The 18983-nt window shown below is 39.3% G+C and overlaps 1 protein-coding gene across 2 annotated transcripts in view; it reads right to left on the minus strand.

Annotated features, from left to right (window-relative positions):
- TCTN3 (tectonic family member 3) overlaps positions 1 to 18983 on the minus strand; it is a 24011-nt gene that overhangs the window by 2815 nt on the left and 2213 nt on the right. Inside the window, exons 4-13 of one of the 2 annotated variants that reach the window (XM_011999925.1) lie at positions 14336 to 14463; positions 13993 to 14101; positions 13790 to 13905; positions 13237 to 13272; positions 12295 to 12375; positions 11249 to 11374; positions 10299 to 10405; positions 9880 to 9975; positions 9428 to 9581; positions 7264 to 7401 (exon numbers count right to left, since the gene is read on the minus strand). In XM_011999925.1, the coding sequence (XP_011855315.1) occupies positions 7264 to 7401; positions 9428 to 9581; positions 9880 to 9975; positions 10299 to 10405; positions 11249 to 11374; positions 12295 to 12375; positions 13237 to 13272; positions 13790 to 13905; positions 13993 to 14101; positions 14336 to 14463 (1091 nt within the window). The remainder of the gene's footprint in view (positions 1 to 7263; positions 7402 to 9427; positions 9582 to 9879; positions 9976 to 10298; positions 10406 to 11248; positions 11375 to 12294; positions 12376 to 13236; positions 13273 to 13789; positions 13906 to 13992; positions 14102 to 14335; positions 14464 to 18983) is intronic. The other variant, XM_011999932.1, reaches the window with a different exon arrangement.

The raw sequence follows: 18983 nt of genomic DNA on the forward strand, positions 1-18983 counted from the left end.
TTTTTTTTTTTTTTTCTTTTTTTTTTTTACATAGTAAGGTTCATGAGGGACTTGGCATAGGATTAATACAACTTCTGAGGCACCGAAAGAACCATATACATTACAAGGATGGCCAGCCCAGGCTGAAGCTGCCGAGGGATTCCTAACTCCGGCCAGGCATTGAAGACTGGCTGAGACTAATCAGAGAAAGAAAATGGATAAGAACTTATTACCTATGAATAAGTAATAAACTTTCTTTTGACTTAAACTTACAAAAGGATTTAGTATTAGGACTTTAGTTTTCCTTCAGGAATTTTATAATGGGGAGAGGACATATATTCAATTTTTGGAGCAAATCTTCACAGCTGACATTATTGAAGCATGTTAATATTGTTATGTAAACTCACTGCAAAATGCCTGGTGACCTATACTGGCTGAAATGGTGAGAAATACTTTGGGATGGGAAACGGAATAGGGAATGATTTTTCAGCTATGGGTTCAGTGTCATCTAGAAGTTGATTGAATCAATGTGTTATTCTAACTTATTTCAGAGCTTTTAGGAGGGGGCAGATTTGAAACTGCCCACTAGCAGTCCCAGGAGAATTCCCAAAGGAGCTGTGGTTGGAATTGGGATAGTGATCTCATGATGGAAGAGTGTGGTATTGAACATTGCTATATACCCAAATCATATCCACCTAGTGTTAATTAGTAATAAAACTGATATCTGATTATCTTTATCTGACTCCTTTTAATTGGTTTCAAACTTAGGCAGGGAAAAAGAGTATCATTAGCCTCCTCGAACTCCCAAATCAGGGAATTTCTGTAGCCTTGAGGTCACCCCATACCCAGAATTGAACTCTAATGTAACTATTAACCCAAGAAGGCAACCTTTAGGCCAATGTCTGCTCAAGTATATATATTAATATCTTTATAGTGGTGTTTCAGTGGCAGAGAAACCCCACATGACAAACATTGTTCAAACTGAGTTGTTCTTTCAGAGGCACCCAGAATATGTGCTCATTAAGAGCTACTACTAGATTTGAAGACAGCAGCATAAAGACGTGTCTTCTCCCTCTACGTCTTCAAACCATTCCAATCCAACAAGAAACAGATACAAAAACTCCATGTTCACTGGAATGGGGAGACATCATAATATGCAAAACCAGAAAGCAGATGGCAGCAAGGTTTAACAGAGGGAAAGAAGGCCAAGCCTGAAAGTTTTCAGAGACAAGACACAAGCAGATTTTCTCCGTGGAACTCTCAAGACTCAGTGACAGGAGGTAACAGAGGAAGGGTGAGGGATGGATGGAAAATCATTACTAAATGATATCCCTTCAATGCAATCAGGCAACTATTCCTTTTCCCCCTCAACAAGAGACTAAACAACTTAAGCCAGATAATTTCTGGACTCAGGGACATTGGGCATAGAGGTCAGAGTGAGGCATGGAATGAAAAATGGAGAATTATCCCTTCTCTAATTTAGCTCTAAAATGCTTACGGATAACTGCTCCACAGTGAAGGCCACAAGTCAGTCAGTGTCACCCACAATCACAGAGCTTTCAGTCAGCTTAACAGCTTACTCTTATTTTGGATAGAGAGTTGAAGATTGACAAACATGGGGAAAGTTTCTCACAATAAAGAGAAAACCGTACCAAATGAACAGAATAAACAACTCAGAGGAAACACAGACAATGAAAGATGAAGATGCAAAGTTGTTAGTATCTTCAGGGATACATGAAGAAAGATATTATGAAAAGAAACAGAATAAGGAAGAGCTTAGGTATTAAAAATCTGATGGCCAAAATAAAAAATGCAGTAAAAAGGTTAAAAGATAAAGTTGAGAATCTTTTTTAGGAAGAACAAAAAGATAAGGAGATAGACAACAAGAGAAAAGAAAAAGAAATAGAGATTCAATCTAGCGACACCCTAAGAGATGAATAGGAGTTCCAAAAAAAAAAGAGATCGGAGAAAAGAGCGGGAAGGAAATTATTAATCATGTAATAATAATAGAAAATTCTCAGAACTGAGTTTCAGAGTAAAAATTTTGGTATAATCAATGAAGAAAAGATCTACTCAAGGTATAAACTTGTGAAAACTTCAGACTATCAAGAATAAAAAGATCTTAAAATGGCCTCTGAACAGCAATATTGGAAACTAGAAGAAAGAATGCCTTCAAAATTTTAAGTGAATCCGGCCACTGCACTCCAGCCTGGGCGACAGAGCGAGGCTCTGTCTCAAAAAAAAAGAAAAGAAAAGAAAAGAATTTTCAATCTAGAATGTTACATCTAAACAAATGATCATTTAAGCATAATGATGATGATGATGATTGAATAAAGATATTTTCAGACAATGTGAACTAAAGAAAAAGAAATACTTTACATGCATCTTCCCCCCAAAATTATTAGACTCAAACTCCATAAACACAAGAGAATAAACCAAGAAAAAGGAAGAAGTAGTTCCAGTAAACAGTGAATCAGTAAACTAAACAAGTTAAGAATAATACCCTAGTTGGCAGTACAAGAAAGTCCCTTGACAACTGCAGGGCAGCAACTAGTCCACACTACATCAGGTTATGGGGATTATGGGGGTCTCCATGAAGAAAATATGTAGGAAAATGTGGAACTGATAGATAATATGGCACGTTCAACTGTTTGAAAAACTGCATTGAGAGAAATTTTACAGAGCTGTTGAACAGTGTGAGAAGCGTTAGCTATTAGTTCAAAGAAAACTAAGAGTGAAATAGGTAATTATTAATTTCAGAAAATTGAATACTTGCTGCAGCATGCATATTTACATAAACATCATGATGAAACATTGAATACTGATTTAATAATTTGATGCAAATACACTGGGAGAGTGGTGGGAAGGGTAGGAGGAAAATAACAGAGCTGAACTGACCTACAAAAATAGAAAGTCAATACATTATCTCAGAAATAGGTAAGTCAAGGATAACTAAGTGTTCAACGGCATAGTAGGGCGACTATATTAATAACAATATATTGTGTATTTCAAAATAGCTAGAAGAGGAGATTTTAAATGTTCCCAACCACAAAGAAATGACAAATGTTCAAGGTGATGGGTATCCTAAATACTGATTTGATCATCATATAGTGTATGAATTTATCAAAATAACACATGGATCCTTGACTCCTTCCCCCTCAACCTCCACATCTACACAGTCAAGTCTTATCTGTGGCATCTCTAAATCTGAATTCTGTCACTTCTCAAAGCCCTCCAAACTCCCACCCAAGTTCAGGCCTTCAGTATCTGCTGGTGAATTTCTACACAGATTAGAACTGATCACCTCAGCAGACCTCACACCTTCTATGGATGATGTCTGTCCGCTTCACCTGTCTATACCTAGTTCCAGGCATGGTACTTGGCACAGAGTAAGCACTCAATAAAGACTTTTTTTTAAACAAATGAGTGGAGATATTTTTTTGGAGGTAGGGAACTAACATAATAAGAGATTAACAAATCACAAAGTAGAAAGTATGTCACAGCTATTTAAGAGTTAGCAATTACAGATCTATTTGATCCTTTTTCCTTCCCATCACATGGTAATTAGGATCTTAATGGTTGTGCTTAATTAATTAATATATTTATTAACAAATATTTCAAATGAAATGCTTATTCTGCATTTATTTTTAAAATTGCTTCCATAATTGTATAGAAGTTTGGAGTAAATGCAGCCTAGTAGATAGTCCAATTAAAAGAAGCTTAAATTGCACTTACTAGGTAACCAGGTAATACTAAATGTTACTGACCTATTTTATTTTTATTTATTTATTAAGACAGAGTCTCACTCCGATTGCCCAGGCTGGAGTGCAGTGGTGCAATCTTGGCTCACTCCAGCCCTGACCTCTCCTGGCTCAGGTGATTCTCCCACCTCAGCCTCCCGAGTAGCTGAGGTTCAGGCATGTGCTACCTCGTGCAGCTAATTTTTTGTATTTTCTTTTTTTAGTAGAGATGGGGTTTCGCCATGTTACCCAGGCTGGTCTCAAATTCCTGGACTCAGGCAATCCACCCACCTCGGCCTCCCAAAATGCTGGGATTACAAGTACGAGCCATCACGCCTGGCCTATTTTATTTTTTGAGACAGGGTCTCACTCTGTCACCCAAGCTGGAGTGCAGTGGTACAAACATGGCTCACTGCACCCTCGACCTCTTAGAATCAAGCAATCCTCCCACCTCTGCCTCGCCAGTAGCTAGGACTACAGGTGCATGCCACTGGGCCCAGCTAATTTTTTGATGTTTTGTACAGATAGGGTCTCACTATGTTGCCTGGGCTGGTCTTGAATTCCTAGGCTCAAGTGGCCCTCCCACCTCAGTCTCCCAAAGTGCTGAGATTACAGGTGTGAGCCACTGCACCAGCCTATTGATCCGTTTTAGATTTTGAGTTTTAGTATCACATGAAGAACAAGGTTCTTTGAGTATATTCAGTGTGTTTTATTTTGATTCTCAAGTCTAAAGTTTTCCCATTTGTGTTTTAAAAGTTATAGATATGCAAAATTAGACAATTCACTGTTTATTTAGTGTGTGCAACAGGAAGAGCATTGGGGAAAAATAACTCCCTCAAAATCTGGTCACCTCATTTCTTTTATCAAGACAGACAAAAGATACATAGCCCAGTCAATACATTTCATTTACTGTGGGTCCAGTTCTGTTATGTATGGTTGACTTACTTTATTTCTACTTTAAGCTATAATATTTCATGATGTTTACTTAAGAAATTACCACCAGCAATTTTGTTTTAACACTTTGTAAAGTTCAGGTGGTTATTTGCTTCAATTCAATCTACAGTACAATAAAATCCTTTGTACCAAAATAAGATTTACTTTTTAACAGCATGAAGAGCTTGGATTAGGTTACGTTAGGCTTTGGTAATAAGAAGTACACCCAATATATTACATCTGTATGATCACAGTTTTTAAACCATTATATGTTAATACCCTATGTAAAATCGGTACAGATAAAAACTATTAAAGAAAAAGTTGTGGATACTATCTTTTAGGTGTGTTTTTGTAGCTGCATTCAGACTATCAATTATAACAAATTCATCTTTGGTACAAGTGTGTAACTCATTAATTAGCTGTAAGTGTTCCTTATTTTACATATACAAGAACTTTATCAGACACATATATTATAGACTCAGGCGTGTGCCACCTTGCCCAGCTAATTTTTGTATTTTTTTTAGTAGAGGCAGGGTTTCGCCGGGAGGCTGGTCTCAAACTCCCGACCTCAGTGATCTGCCCGCCTCGGCCTCCCAAAGTGCTGGGATTACAGGTGTGAGCCACTGTGCCCGGCCTCTCATGTTTTCTTAAATGTCTTTTTGTTTGGTTTTAATATTTTTATTGAGGTACAATTTATAAACAATAAAATATATACATCTTAAGTATTTAGTTCAATGAGTTTTGCCAATTATATATGCTTTATAGCCAATACCCAAAGCAAGGTCTGGACTTTGTCCATCATTTCAGAGCTCCTTCGTGTCCCTTTCCCAGAAGTAGCCACTTTCTGACTTTTATCATTAAAGATTAATTATTATTATTACTTGTGTGTGTGTGTGTGTGTGTCTGGCTTCTTTCCCTAAAGATAAATGTTTCTGACATTCATTCATCTATGTTGTTTTGTGTATCAGTAATTCATTCTGTTTTACTGCTAAGTAGTATTCCATTGTGTGAATGTATTGTAATTTGCCCATTCTCCTCAAGATGGATATTCGGGTTGTTTCCAGTTTTGAGTGAGTATGAACAGGGCTGTTATAAACTTTCTTGCACAAGCCTTTTTTGGGGCATATGTTTTAATGTTTCTTGGGTAAACACCTAGGAGTAAAATTGCGGATTCATACGGAAGATGCATTTGTAAAAGTTTAGACCAATTTTCATTTCTACTAGCAATGTATGAGAATTCCAGTTATTCTACGTTCTTGGAACATGATTGTCAGTCTTTTTTTTCTTTTAGCCATTCTTGTGGGCATGAAGTAGTAGTGCACGGTTTTAATTTGCATATCTCTAATGATTAATGATGTTGAATACCTTTCCATGTTTATTGATCAATTATTTATCTCCATTTGTGAAGTATCTGTTCAAATCTTTTTTTTATTTTTTTTAATTTTTTTTATTTTTAAGATGGAGTCTTGCTCTGTCACCCAGGCTGGAGTGCAGTGGCGTTATCTCGACTCACTGCAACCTCCGCCTCCTGGGTTCAAGCAATTCTCATGACTCATCCTCCAAAGTAGCTGGGACTACAGGCATGCGTCACCATGACCAGCAAATTTTTGTGTTTTTAGTAGAGATGGGGTTTCACCATGTTGGCCAGGCTGGTGTCAAACTCCTGACCTCAAGTGATCTGCCCACCTCAGCTTCTCAAAGTGCTGGGATTACAGGTATAATGGTCCTGTGGGTATCTTTCCAAACAACACAGGAACTAAAAAATGTAATTGAATGTTCTCATTAATACAGTTTCTGGTAACCTGAGTGTTGACCCCATTTCTAGGTAAAGAGAAGTAACTTGCCCAACCCTGTTGTGAGGGAGACTTAAAGGTATTTTACTTCTGACCTAAATGTAGTCTCAAGTTTACTTCATTTCTGGGATGTAAGTACAGTGCAAGGTAAGAATTTAAATCTGTTTGATTTTCATTATAAGTTACTAAATTGGCATGCCAGTTTATATGTGAATAATTTCACTAGGACCTAGTCATTTCTAAGTAAAATGAAAATACCGTGTTTTTAAACTTCTATAGCTAAGGATTGGTTCAAACACCAAGGCAGATGCTAAAGCTCTCCTAAGGCACATAATAAACAATAGGTATATGTTTGCTACAGATTAAAAGTGTTCATTTAATGGGGCAGATACAATTAAGAACTGGTGACTATAAACTAGTCACAGCGGTAACTTTAATCACAATCAACAGACTCAGGGACTCATATAACTGTGTGGCTGACAGACTGAACAATTATGGAAGGTGTTTTCTGTGGTTGAATCAATCAGAATAGTAATAATGGTGGGATTACTGAAAAAAAATTAACCTGTACTATAATCTGGGGTCAGATTTTTTTTTAAAAAAAAGGATATAAGCTGTATTCATGACAACACGTTAATTTCAGTAATCAGTCAGGGCGCATAGACTTGACAATTAATTATGTCAGCCCACTTTAAACAAACATTGGTTGCTAACATAAATTGACTTTTGGAAGGTAAAAAATGATTTGATTAACAAATGGCTGATAAAACAATCTAGGCTTTGCAAGGCTTAGTGGTCCTTTATGAGCCATGACTTACCTGTATGGACTGGCACTGGTATAGGAATCGAACTCCTGATACATGAGCTTGCGGGTTAGACAGGAGACCTACATATGCCCACAATACCTGGATCTCCAGGGAAACTGGTATGAGACAGCAGGAAGTACAGTTGATAGCCTGCAGAAGGGTAAAGAAGCATCTGCTTGAATTGCCTGATGGTTGCCTATAGTCAATCACCATGCATTAAGCCGTTGTTTCTCAAGCATTATTCAGTAATAAGGAGGGCAAAGTAGCTTAGTGGAAAAACACAAAAGTTCACAATAAGACTATGTTATTATTCCTGATCTTTTTTTTTTTAGACAAAGTCTCACACTGTCACCCAGCTGGAGTGCAGGGGCGCAGTCTCGGCTCACTGCAACCTCTGCCTCCCAAGTTCAAGCGATTCTCCTGCCTCAGCCTCCCGAGTAGCTGGGATTACAGGCATCCACCACTACATCTAATTTTTTTTTTTTTGTATTTTTAGTACAGACAAGGTTTCACCATGTTGGCCAGGCTGGTCTTGAACTCCTCACGTTGTGATTCACCCACCTCGGCCTTCCAAAGTGCTGGGATTACAGGCGTAAGCCACCATGCCTGACCTTCGATCTTTTTTTTTTTTTTTTTGAGATGGAGTCTCGCTCTGTTGCCCAGGCTGGAGTACAGTGGTGTGATTTCAGTTCACTGCAACCTCTGCCTCCTGGATTCAAGCGATTCTCCTGCCTCAGCCTCCCCAGTAGCTGAGATGCCTGCTACTACATCTGGCTAATTTTTGTATTTTGGTCAAAATGTTGGTCAGTCTGGTCTCGAACTCCTGACCTCAAGTGATGTGCCTGCCTCAGCCTTCCAAAGTGCTGAGATTACAGGTGTGAGCCACGGCACTTGGCTTCATTGATTAATTTAGATAAGTTACTGAGTAACTGGCTTGAGCAGATCATGTGGCTAAAGTAAAGGACTTGAACACAGAAGCAGTGTAAAGTCAAAGAAGATGATACCTAAGGGTTAGATTATGAAGTGCATCCAAGTAGTCTGTTTGGAAGCCATCAGAGAACCTCGAAAGTTTCTAGAATAGAAACATGGTATACCTAATGCAGTACTCCAGGAGGACTAATTGCAAGATGCAGAAAGGCATATCATTCTATATGGTTTTGATTTTTAACCAGATAATGCATTTTCATGCAAATGATTGTAAAAATATAAATTTTTATAATTACAACAGAAAGAGCACAATTTTAACCTCATGAAAGTCTGTGCTGACCAAATATTCAAGAATATAAAATATTTGAAATACATGATGAGATTTTTGAACAACAGAAATCTGTAGATTATCTGCCTTCAAATTTTTTTCTAAGTAACGAAAATACATTAGGTATTTTAAACCTAACCTGAAATTACTTCAGGCTGGGAACAGTGGCTTATGCCTGTAATCCCAGCACTTTGGGAGGCCAAGCAGGAGGATCACTTGAGCCCAGGAGTTTGAGACCAGTCTGAACAACATAGTGAGACCTTGTCTCTACAAAAAAATCAAAAAATTATCTAGGCATGGTGGCATATGCCTGCGGTCCCAGCTACTCGAGGGACTGAGGTGGGAGGATCGCTTGAGCCCAGAAAATTGAGACTGCAATGAGCCATGATCATGCCACTGCACTCCAGCCTAGGTAATAGAGCAAGATCCTGTCTTAAAAAAAACAAAAAACAAACAAACAAAAAAAGGCCAGGCACGGTGGCCCACGCCTGTAATCCCAGCACTTTGGGAGGCCAAGGCAGGTGGATCACAAGGTCAGGAGTTCAAGATCAGCCTGCCCAATATGTTGAAACCTCATCTCTACTAAAAATACAAAAATCAGCCAGGTGTGGTGGCAGGCGCCTGGTAGTCCCAGCTACTGGGGAGGCTGAGTGAGGCAGGAGAATCCCTTGGACCCAGGAGGTGGAGGTTGCAGTGAACTGAGGTCACGCAACTGCACTCTAGCCAGGGCAACAGAGTGAGACTCCATCTCAAAAAAAAAAAAAAAAAAAAAAAAAAGGGGCTTTGAGTGGGCATGATTTCTTATACTCTTCCTTCTATGACACATTATCTATGGAGACAAGGCTGGTTTTAATCTTACTATCCATGATTTACAAAGGGGTAAAAATGAGTCTTCAACAGAAAGTGTATTTCTCTCCTTACTGAAATGTTGCAGTGCCTGTTGAGGATCCTGGTCCACCCTCCTTTCTGGGCTGGGTCAGCATTACCAAAGATGGCAACATGCTGCGGTCTGGGCCTTCCATGAAGAGTCTGATAAATCTCCTGCTGCAAGTGGCTGCAGTCTGCCTTCTTCAACCTGTAATTAAACACCATGGAGGCCGAAGTCTGACGCTAACATAATAATATACCCATATTAGTACTGTATATTAAACCAAACATTGGAAATATTATAAAATAGACCAGAGGGTATAATCCTTAGTAGGTATTAACGACTGCCAGAAAACTCTTAGCAATATTAACACTATCTAGAGTAAAACACTATTCCTGATTTAGCATCTTCCGAAGTCATTCAAAATATGAAAGTTACCATATCAGCATATTCCCTACATATTCCCAGTGAAATTGCAGGAAATGATGTGGAAGCAAAGAACTACCTGAGCTTGCATCCAGATATTGCATTCACTCCAAACTGTACCTCATGTCTGTTAACAGAGCAACTTCCATTACCCTGGCTCCGTAAGAGGGTCATCCAAAGTGGAAAAGTGATGATCAAGGACATCATAACAGAAAAAAAAAGGAGGCAGCATTGTAAAATGTATGTTCTCATTCTCCCTTAATGCTATTTATTTTGTATTACTATCATAATGTGCAAGTCACAAATTTGTTTTTTTCTCAAAAAATCACAGAGAGACAACTACGATTCCAAAAATGATTAACCATATATTAGTACATAAGTACCTCATTAAAACAAACAAAAAAAATCTCACCTTTGGCTAGTCTAACATAAGTTTGAAAGCCTTTGCCACTTTTCTCATTAGGTTGCAACAGGCCACCCAGCTCTAAAAAGGATACTGAATAACTTACATCACCAGTCAGAGCCAAGAGTGGCTTCCCAACTATATAGCCAGGATTCCCACTTCTAGGACTGGTGATAGAAGCTGCTGTGCTCTGTTGAAAAGCCTGCAGAAAGAGTGAAGAGAAGTCAATTATGGAGGTAGGCATGCTTTCCCACCTCCCACTGCTTGGCTTCACCATACCCTTCCTTAAGGCAACACAATGCAATAAGTGAACTACACTGAACGCTCTGGCTTCTTTCCACAGTGTAGCATTTTGCTTCTTTCACTTTTCTTAACTCACTAAAATAAATCCTTCATGATCTGAATATTGAAATTCACAATATGCTGCTTTTACCAAGGATTACAACGAAGAATCTACTAAGGATCCCTTAACCCTGTTTCTCAAAAATTACTAGCAATTTAGCAATAATAACACAGCCTGGTTAAAATCTGAAGATTTTAAATGTAATTTTAAAAATACATATTTTAATTAACTATAGATGTTCCAGAGATGAGTTCTGAGAGACACAGCAGTTGGTTGATCACCTGAGGGTAGAGTTGAGAAAATCTATGCTGGGTTCAAAAAGAGGAAAGAAGTAGCAGAAAGCCAAAATGGCGGTGATTAAGACTGAACACTCAGATTAAGTGGGAAATGAATAAAATGCTGACTGCCCAGAAATATGAGAAAAGCTAGTTAAAGAATTTTTGTAGGTGTTGGCTGAATTTATGATTCAAAATGACTATAAAAAAAGTTTTGATTTGAGATTGAAGTCCTGCTTTGTTGGGGGCCACATAATACTACAACTTGTAGTAAAACTATGGAATATTAAATGTTGAGGCCTCAATCGACAGAATGAACTAGGCTTCATATTCTTATTCTATTTCACATGTATTAGAAAAGCAAAGGAACTATTTCTAACCCGATATTTCTTCCCCTCTAAATCCCCTATGAGAAAAGGGCCCTAACCCTGAAATGAAGGACGAAGTGTTGCTGTAAGGAAGCGCCTGGCTCAACAGTCAGGTTGGTTTGTCCCAAACTGACAGAAACCTTCTGGATTCCAAAAGTCCCATTGGTCTCTATCTCATAGGTGACCTGAAATGAAAAAAGAATCAATTAATAAAAAATAGTTATTGGGCCAAATATGTTCAGGACAGAAAATTTTCTGTCTTCAAGGGTGTTTTTATAACTAAATGAGGTAGACTGAAACAGTAATGTTAAAAATGCCAAACACAAATACTATGAAAGATAAAGATGATTTCATATTATATTTGTATATGAAAAAGAAATTGGATAGAGCCCTTTAAAAGGGTTTATGGGTAGGTGAGTTTATGGTAGGAATTGAAAGGGTAGAAAAAATAAGTTGATTACGGGCAGAGGAAGGCAAGCAGAAACAGGCAGAGGTGAGCATGAAACAGAAATCTGATTTACTTGGCTCTCACAATATTTCAGAATAAAGATAGTTGCTGGGGATACAACAATTGAAAGTAACCTTAAATTTCTGAGCATAGTCTTTAAGAAGATGCCTTAAGAAAATTCTTACTTTTTTAGCTTAGATTGTTTAGAGAAGAGAGGAACAGAAGTTGATTAATCTACTTCAGACTTTCAGATGATACTGACTGTGTCAAGAGAAGATGTGGTCAGTCAGTAAGAATCAGTAACAGACTGCAGGCGGGCAACGGAAGAGGTGTCAGAAATAATTTTAATGTCCTGGACCTGAAATACTGGAGGATGTGGTGATGGAAATAACTGAAATGTGGTAGGGAGGATAACGGGCTCAATTATTGACAAGTTTAATTTCAAAATTGTTGGGAATTGTTGAAATTCACAGTATGCTACTTTTAACAAGGATTACAACCAAGAATCTACCAATGCAACAAGTTTGCATTCCCAACATTGTTAGAGAATGCAGACAAAATTCAGTGGGGTCAGTCTGACACTTAATGGAAGATGAGGCACCTCTGGCAGTGTTGATCAACATACATCAGTCCAGAACCTGAGGTCAGTATCCCTACCTGGGAAACTACATTCTGACAAGTGTTTCCAGCCAACAGAGGAGCATTAGCCTGTGAGGTAAGTATTACAGGAACCTGGAACTAGCAATGAAAAGAAGCAAACAGTTAACTAAAACTGAAGGCGGTATTTTGTCTTGTATCTATTAATAGATATCATGCTAAGGTAAGTATTTTTCCTTCCCCTTGACCACCCTCTTTCTCTCTTCTTCCATCACCAGCCAACAACTTAAATTCAAAAGTCTTTCTAAACCAGCACTTCTTAAAACTTATTTCTCAGAACACTAGTTCTATTAAATATAAAACAAGGGTTCCATAGTCAAATAATTGTGAGAAATACTATATTCAGTATTCCCCTTAAAGATTAATAAGGCCCTCTAGCAAATTAAAGACTCCAGGTGGGGTGAGATGGCTCATGCCTGTAATCCCAATACTTTGGGAAGCCAAGTCAGGAGAATTGTTTGAGGCCAGCAGTTCAAGACCAGTCTGGACAACATAGCGAGATCCCCATCTCTACAAAATAGCAAAACATTAGCTGGGCGTGGTGGCACATGTCTATAGTCCCAGCTACTTGGGAGGCTGAGGTAGAAGGATTAGCTGAGCCCAGGAGGTTTAGGCTGCAGTGAACCGTGACCGTGCCACTGCACTTCAGCCTGGGTGACAGAGCAAGACCCTGTCTCTAAAAAAAATTAAGAAGCCCACCCTAAATATAGTTTATTTAACCCAATGTTTACAAACCTATCTAACACTTTATGGATCCTGGTTTCATATGAGGCTATTAATTGTATAGAACGTACTTGCAAAAGCACCATTTTAGATCTACTTAATTGTTTGCTATATCACGCTTACATTTATCTTTCAATAGTACAACTTAGACTAAAATTGCCTCAGATGCAGAGGAGCCAAATATTCTTTTTGCTTTTTCCTGGTACAACAGCATCATACCTCCATATTCTGTGGATCAGTCATGCCTCTTGGAACCTAGGAGAACAGCAGGGACATGAGTGTGCATCTACCTTATCAAAAATCACCAGGAGCTTATGGTTTCACACTACTAACAATAGACTGGTTTTTTTAGGGGGAGGGGAGAAGTCAAAATATTAGAATGATTTACTTCCTCTATTCCACCTGACTCTTCTTTACATTAAAATGCCAGGAAGTGGAGCCAGACAGGAGGGTATAGACTGTGAAGCCTGTCTACTCTGACAGAGCTCTACTGAATAGCAAAAGCAAGAAGTTTGGTGAAATAGGAGTTTTCCCCCTTCCACCCTCACAAGCCGATCCCATTAGTGAGAAGGGTGATGATCTCTTATCCTGGATATATATCCCCAGTTATTGCATTTGTCTTCAGATATGGTTTCCAAGCCCTCTGTCTTTTACACGGCTCCTGGGGATTCTGACTTCTAGTTCAATGCTCTTTCCACAACCCACAACAGTGAGAAGCGTGTTCGCTTCAACTTCATCGTAGTGACAGTGTAGGGAGAGAAAGGACACCTACCTTTAAGACTGTGAAGTTATAGTAAGAGGCAGCATTGAGGGCTGAATCCAAGGTACAGCTACTAGCCAGGTTCTTGAAAAAACGAGTGCAAGTTGTGCTTTTACTCTCTAGGAAACCTTAAACACAAATAGTTAACAGAGTGGTACGTGAGAAAGCCTGTTTTAAACTGAATGAAAAGGTTGGTACTTTTGCTCCCGATTCACCTGCAGGATTGCTTTCAGCACAGAGTCCCGCAGCTCCAACTCCTGCAGGTTGTCTCAGCAAGCTTATTACAGACCACTTGGGGAAGTAAGTAAGAATGGGGTCCCCAGCCTGAATAAAATATAAAAGAAAATTGGTTCATAGTGAGACTGGACTAGACGACAACAGAAAAGAAAGAGTAGAAACAAGGTTAACTCAAGGGCATGATTACGTGGACAGTACTGCCCTCCAAAGAGCTGACAATGGCTTAGCTAGCTGCAGGGTAGTGCTGCAAAGATACCCTGTCAGCTGTCTGCTATGAGTGAAAACCAAACCAAACAATCCCATCCCCTTCCCCAGGCTCACCCTGTAGAAAGACGGTGGTGATTGAGTTTGAAATGTTGAAGTGAATGATTCGCCTCCAAACTCTGCAGCCAGGGCCTGGAAGTTGGTTGCATTGACCTTTTGAAGCTTCTGGAAATAGTTTAATTTTGCTAAAATGTTTTTTAAAAGAAAAGGGAAGTTTAGATAAAAGAAAAATATGCCAAGTAACTAATTTTAAAAAATATTTTAATTGAAGCATAATATACAGGGTACAAATCTTAAGTGCAAACTCAAAGAATTTTTACAAATTTATATACTTATATTACCACTACTTAGATCAAGTTACAGAATATTTCCCCAGAAGGCTCCCAATCAATACTCCATCTCCAGAAATAACAATTCTGATTTCCATCACTTCTTAATTTATTCACAAACTAACTGAATTATTGTTTTAATAGGAAGATCTGAGATAAGAATATGGTCAATGAATGCCAGTCAGTTTCAAGTCACTGATGGCCAAGAATGTGTATGATCAGCAATTTGTGATGAAAATAGGAAGCTCAGCCAGGCGTGGTGGCTCAGGCCTGTAATCCCAGCACTTAGGGAGGCCGAGGCAGGTGGATCACCTGAGGTCAGAAGTCTGAGACCAGCCTGGCCAACATGGTGAAACCCGTCTCTACTAAAAATACAAAAAATTAGCCAGGCATGGTGGCAGGCACCTGTAATCAGAAGAATCGCTTGAACCTGGGAGGCAGAGGTTGCAGTGAGCCGAGGTCACACCACTGCACTCTAGCCTGGGCAATAAGAGCGAAACTCCATCTCAAAAAAAAAGAAAAGAAAATAGGAAGCTCGATAATGCTCATGTCTGCCCCATATCAAATGAGTCTCTAACAGAATTGCACTATTTCCATAGGAACATGGAACAATTAGAGACAATTATGACAATTATTTGATCTGTCCTTCCCAAATCTTCCTGTTTCCTCTAAACTTCAACTGACCAGTCCTAACAATGTTACTATCTCTCAAGTTCATAGATTTGTTGCATTTTATTGCTTAAGCCTTATAATTCCTCCATTCAAGATTTTAGATACTTAAAAAGGGTATTTTCTGGAACAATTCTATAATTTCTATGATAGCAATGTATAAATCTACCCAAACTCCTGCAGTCTTCTCTTTATGGCACTTTAGAACCAGTAGAGAGATGTAGGAAAAGGGCTGTGATGCTGTCCCCTGCCCAGAGGATGGCAGGTGATTGACAACACTCTGTCTGCTTTACTACTCAGGTGCTAAATTGAAAAAAGAACATTGGGAAACATGCCCCTTGCCAGTTTCATTCTTCGTATAATTAATGGTCATTTGTACAGAGTAAAAGAGGTTACAATACTTGCATCATTGAAAGCAAATGAGGATTCCACGTTAAATGAACTTGACCTTTATCCTCTGTGATAATGGATAACATCTTAATTATCTGACTTTTCAGCTCCTGAAAAGTCAGCATGAATGTAGCTCTCAATTCTGGGGCCTTTCAGACTACTCACTCTCCACGCATCTCCTAGATCCTTCTTATTCAAAGTGGGGTGCACACATTAGTAGCTCAGGGATCACCTGGGAGCTTCTCAGAAATGCGGACTCTCAGGCCACTCCCCAGACCTGAATGAAAATCTTCATGTTAACAAGATCTCCAGGTAATGTGTATGCATATTAGAGTCTGAAAAGCATTGCTCTGAAACAGGTGATGCTGGTGCTGCTGGTCTATGGGCCACTTTCCACCTCTGATCTGAAATCTTCAAACCCTAACGCTTCCAAGAGCTATTTTAACATTTCCTTCAGAACTCATACCCTGAAACCACATGGAAGAGATATTTGCCTCATGTAAAATGCAGTTATTTGTATCTTTATAAATGAAATAAAAGTTAAAGTTAAGCTAAGAAAGAAGGTGAACTGAGATGGCAAAACATCTATCTAGCTATTTTTTCATGGCTTAAATGAATAAGAGAAAGTTAACATTTTATCTCTCACTTCGGTGCAAAGATATTGGCGGTAGTGATGATAAATATAGGCTAAGTAGAATTTTTGCCTAAAATTTCTACCATCATAGATGATATATTACACCTAAAAGAGCTTAAAGGTATTTAGATTTCTATTACAATTTCAGATGTCAAAGGAAACCTACAGACCATCTGACCTAATCCCATGAGGAAATTTCGATCCTCAGAGGTAAAAGAGTAGCAAAAAGCCAGAGCGCCAGCTTGCAGAGCCGAGAGTAGACTGCAGACTCCTATTCCTGGTGTTTTTTCCCCACTCCAGTATGCTGCACAGACTTTGACTAAAAACATAATTTACTGATGATCATTATCAGTAGATACTTTTTTTTTAATTTTATTTTATTTTGGAGACAGGATCTCACTCTGTTGCCCTGGCTGCAGTACAGTAGCATGATCACAGCTCACTGCAGCCTCGAACTCCTGGGCTCAAGCAATCCTCCCACCTCAGCCTCCCAAGTAGCTGGTACTACAGGCATGCGCCACCACACCCAGCTAATTTTACTATGTTTTGTAAAGACTGGGTCTCGCTATGTTGCCAGGATTGGTCTCGAACTCCTGGGCTCATGCAATCCTCCTGCCCTGGCCTTCCAAAGTGCTGGGATTACAGGATGAGCCACCAGGCCTGGCTGTACCAATAGATACTAAGCACCATGGGGAAACAAAGATATGGTCCATCCTTTCATAGTGTTGACAATTTACCTGGAAAGATATGATGTTTACATAAACTAACAACAATATAAGAAATCCTATAGGTTCTAAGAGGGTGACTCAAACAAAATGCTTTAGAACTTCTGAGGATGGGCTTACTTCCAATAGATGAGCAAGAAAACACTCATGGAAAATACAGGTATTTCAAAATGCAGAAAGAAAAAGGAACTATAGAGTCAGAAAGAAAAGCAAATACAAACTTGGGAAAAATACAGGGCATATCTTGAGGACGACGAGTAGATGAGTTCGGCCAAAGCAGAGGGTCAAGTAGAGAGTAATGCTAAAAGAGCCAGGAACACTGAGTTGGATCAAATAGGAGATTTGACTGGCCAGCTAAGAAGTTGGATGTTATTTTACGGGAAGTGGGAAGTCATGGAGGTTTCTGAGTAAGGAAGCAACATAATGCCATGTTATAGAAAGATTAATCTAGTGAAGTGATTCTCCATAGCTGTGTATACTGTGTGTATATGCTATGTGTATATATGTGAGGAAGGTGGGCAAATAATCAGAACCAAAGGGAAACTTTTGTCTTTTTCAGACTAAACATGAATGTACACCCTGGCCTCATTCAGGGAAAAGTTCACTGATGTAATGAACCATAATTACTACTGGAAGTGGCCATATTCCTCCCTCAGGTGGTGTCGGTTAAAGAAAGTTCAGATCCACTGATCCCGAAGGAGTGTGCAGGATGGTGTGGGAGGCAGGAGTGGGGATCAAAAGCAGGGAGCCCCAGGTAGGTGCCATTGCAATAACCCTGGAGCATGATCATAAGGCTGGATTTAAAAGGCAGTAAAATGTTTGGAAAAGAAGAGACAACATTACCTTTTTTTGAGACAGACTCTCGCTCTGTCACCCAGGCTGGAGTGCAGTGGTGCAATCTCAGCTCACTGCAACCTCCGCCTGCCTCCCAGGCTCACATGATTCTCCTGCCTCAGCCTCCCAAGTAGCTGAGATTACAGGTGCCCACTACCATGCCTGGATAATTTTTTGTATTTTTAGTAGAGACAGGGTTTCACCATGTTGGTCAGGCTGGTCTCAAACTCCTGACCTCAAGTGATCTGCCCACCTCGGCCTCCCAAAGTGCTGAGATTACAGGCGTGAGCCACTGCGCCAGGCCACAACCTTATCTTAAAATGAAGTATTCACCTTGTTCCCTTTACCCTATTACGATCTAAATAACCACAAGGCTCCTGATAACTGCTTTCAAGTTCAAGGCCCCCCAAACCAAAAATTGGTTGTTTTCTGAGACAAATACAGTTTTGCAAATCTTATTAACAGTCAGATGAAATCAGGATGAGGTGACCTCCACGATGCAAGAGACCTTTAAATCCATTTTGTGCAGGAACATTATTTTGCTTCATAGACATTTTAAAAAGATAGATTAGCTTAACATCTTTAGAAATGTTATAGCCATCACCAGCAAATTTTTAAGTCCACTCACCATCCCCAAAAATAATCTCAAATCTTTATTGTACTCTACAGTTGTAGAGCACTTTCGTATACAAAGCCAAAGATACTATTTCTCACTTTGTAGTTGAAGAAACGGGCCTAGAAATGCCAAGGGATTTGCCCAAGTCTGTGTAGCTGGTAAGGAAATGGCAGGACTGAGATCCTAATCCAATGCTCCTCCTATACTGTTGCCTCATGAAATGAAAATAAGGCTGGCATAGACTCATTTGTCAAAGATATTCATTCAAACATTATTTGGTGCTTACTATGTGTTAGGCACTGGGGATTCAGTTAGTACCCTCATGGAGATTGTAGTAAGTGGGGGATATAGTCTATCTGTGATTATCTGAGTTAAGAGGAATGATTAAAAGGATTGAAATTAAAGCTATTGGCCGGGCGCGGTGGCTCAAGCCTGTAATCCCAGCACTTTGGGAGGCCGAGACGGGCGGGTCACGAGGTCAGGAGATCGAGACCATCCTGGCTAACAC

The sequence above is a fragment of the Mandrillus leucophaeus genome, unplaced genomic scaffold (assembly GCF_000951045.1).
Source record: "Mandrillus leucophaeus isolate KB7577 unplaced genomic scaffold, Mleu.le_1.0 Scaffold117, whole genome shotgun sequence".
Lineage (NCBI taxonomy): Eukaryota > Metazoa > Chordata > Mammalia > Primates > Cercopithecidae > Mandrillus > Mandrillus leucophaeus.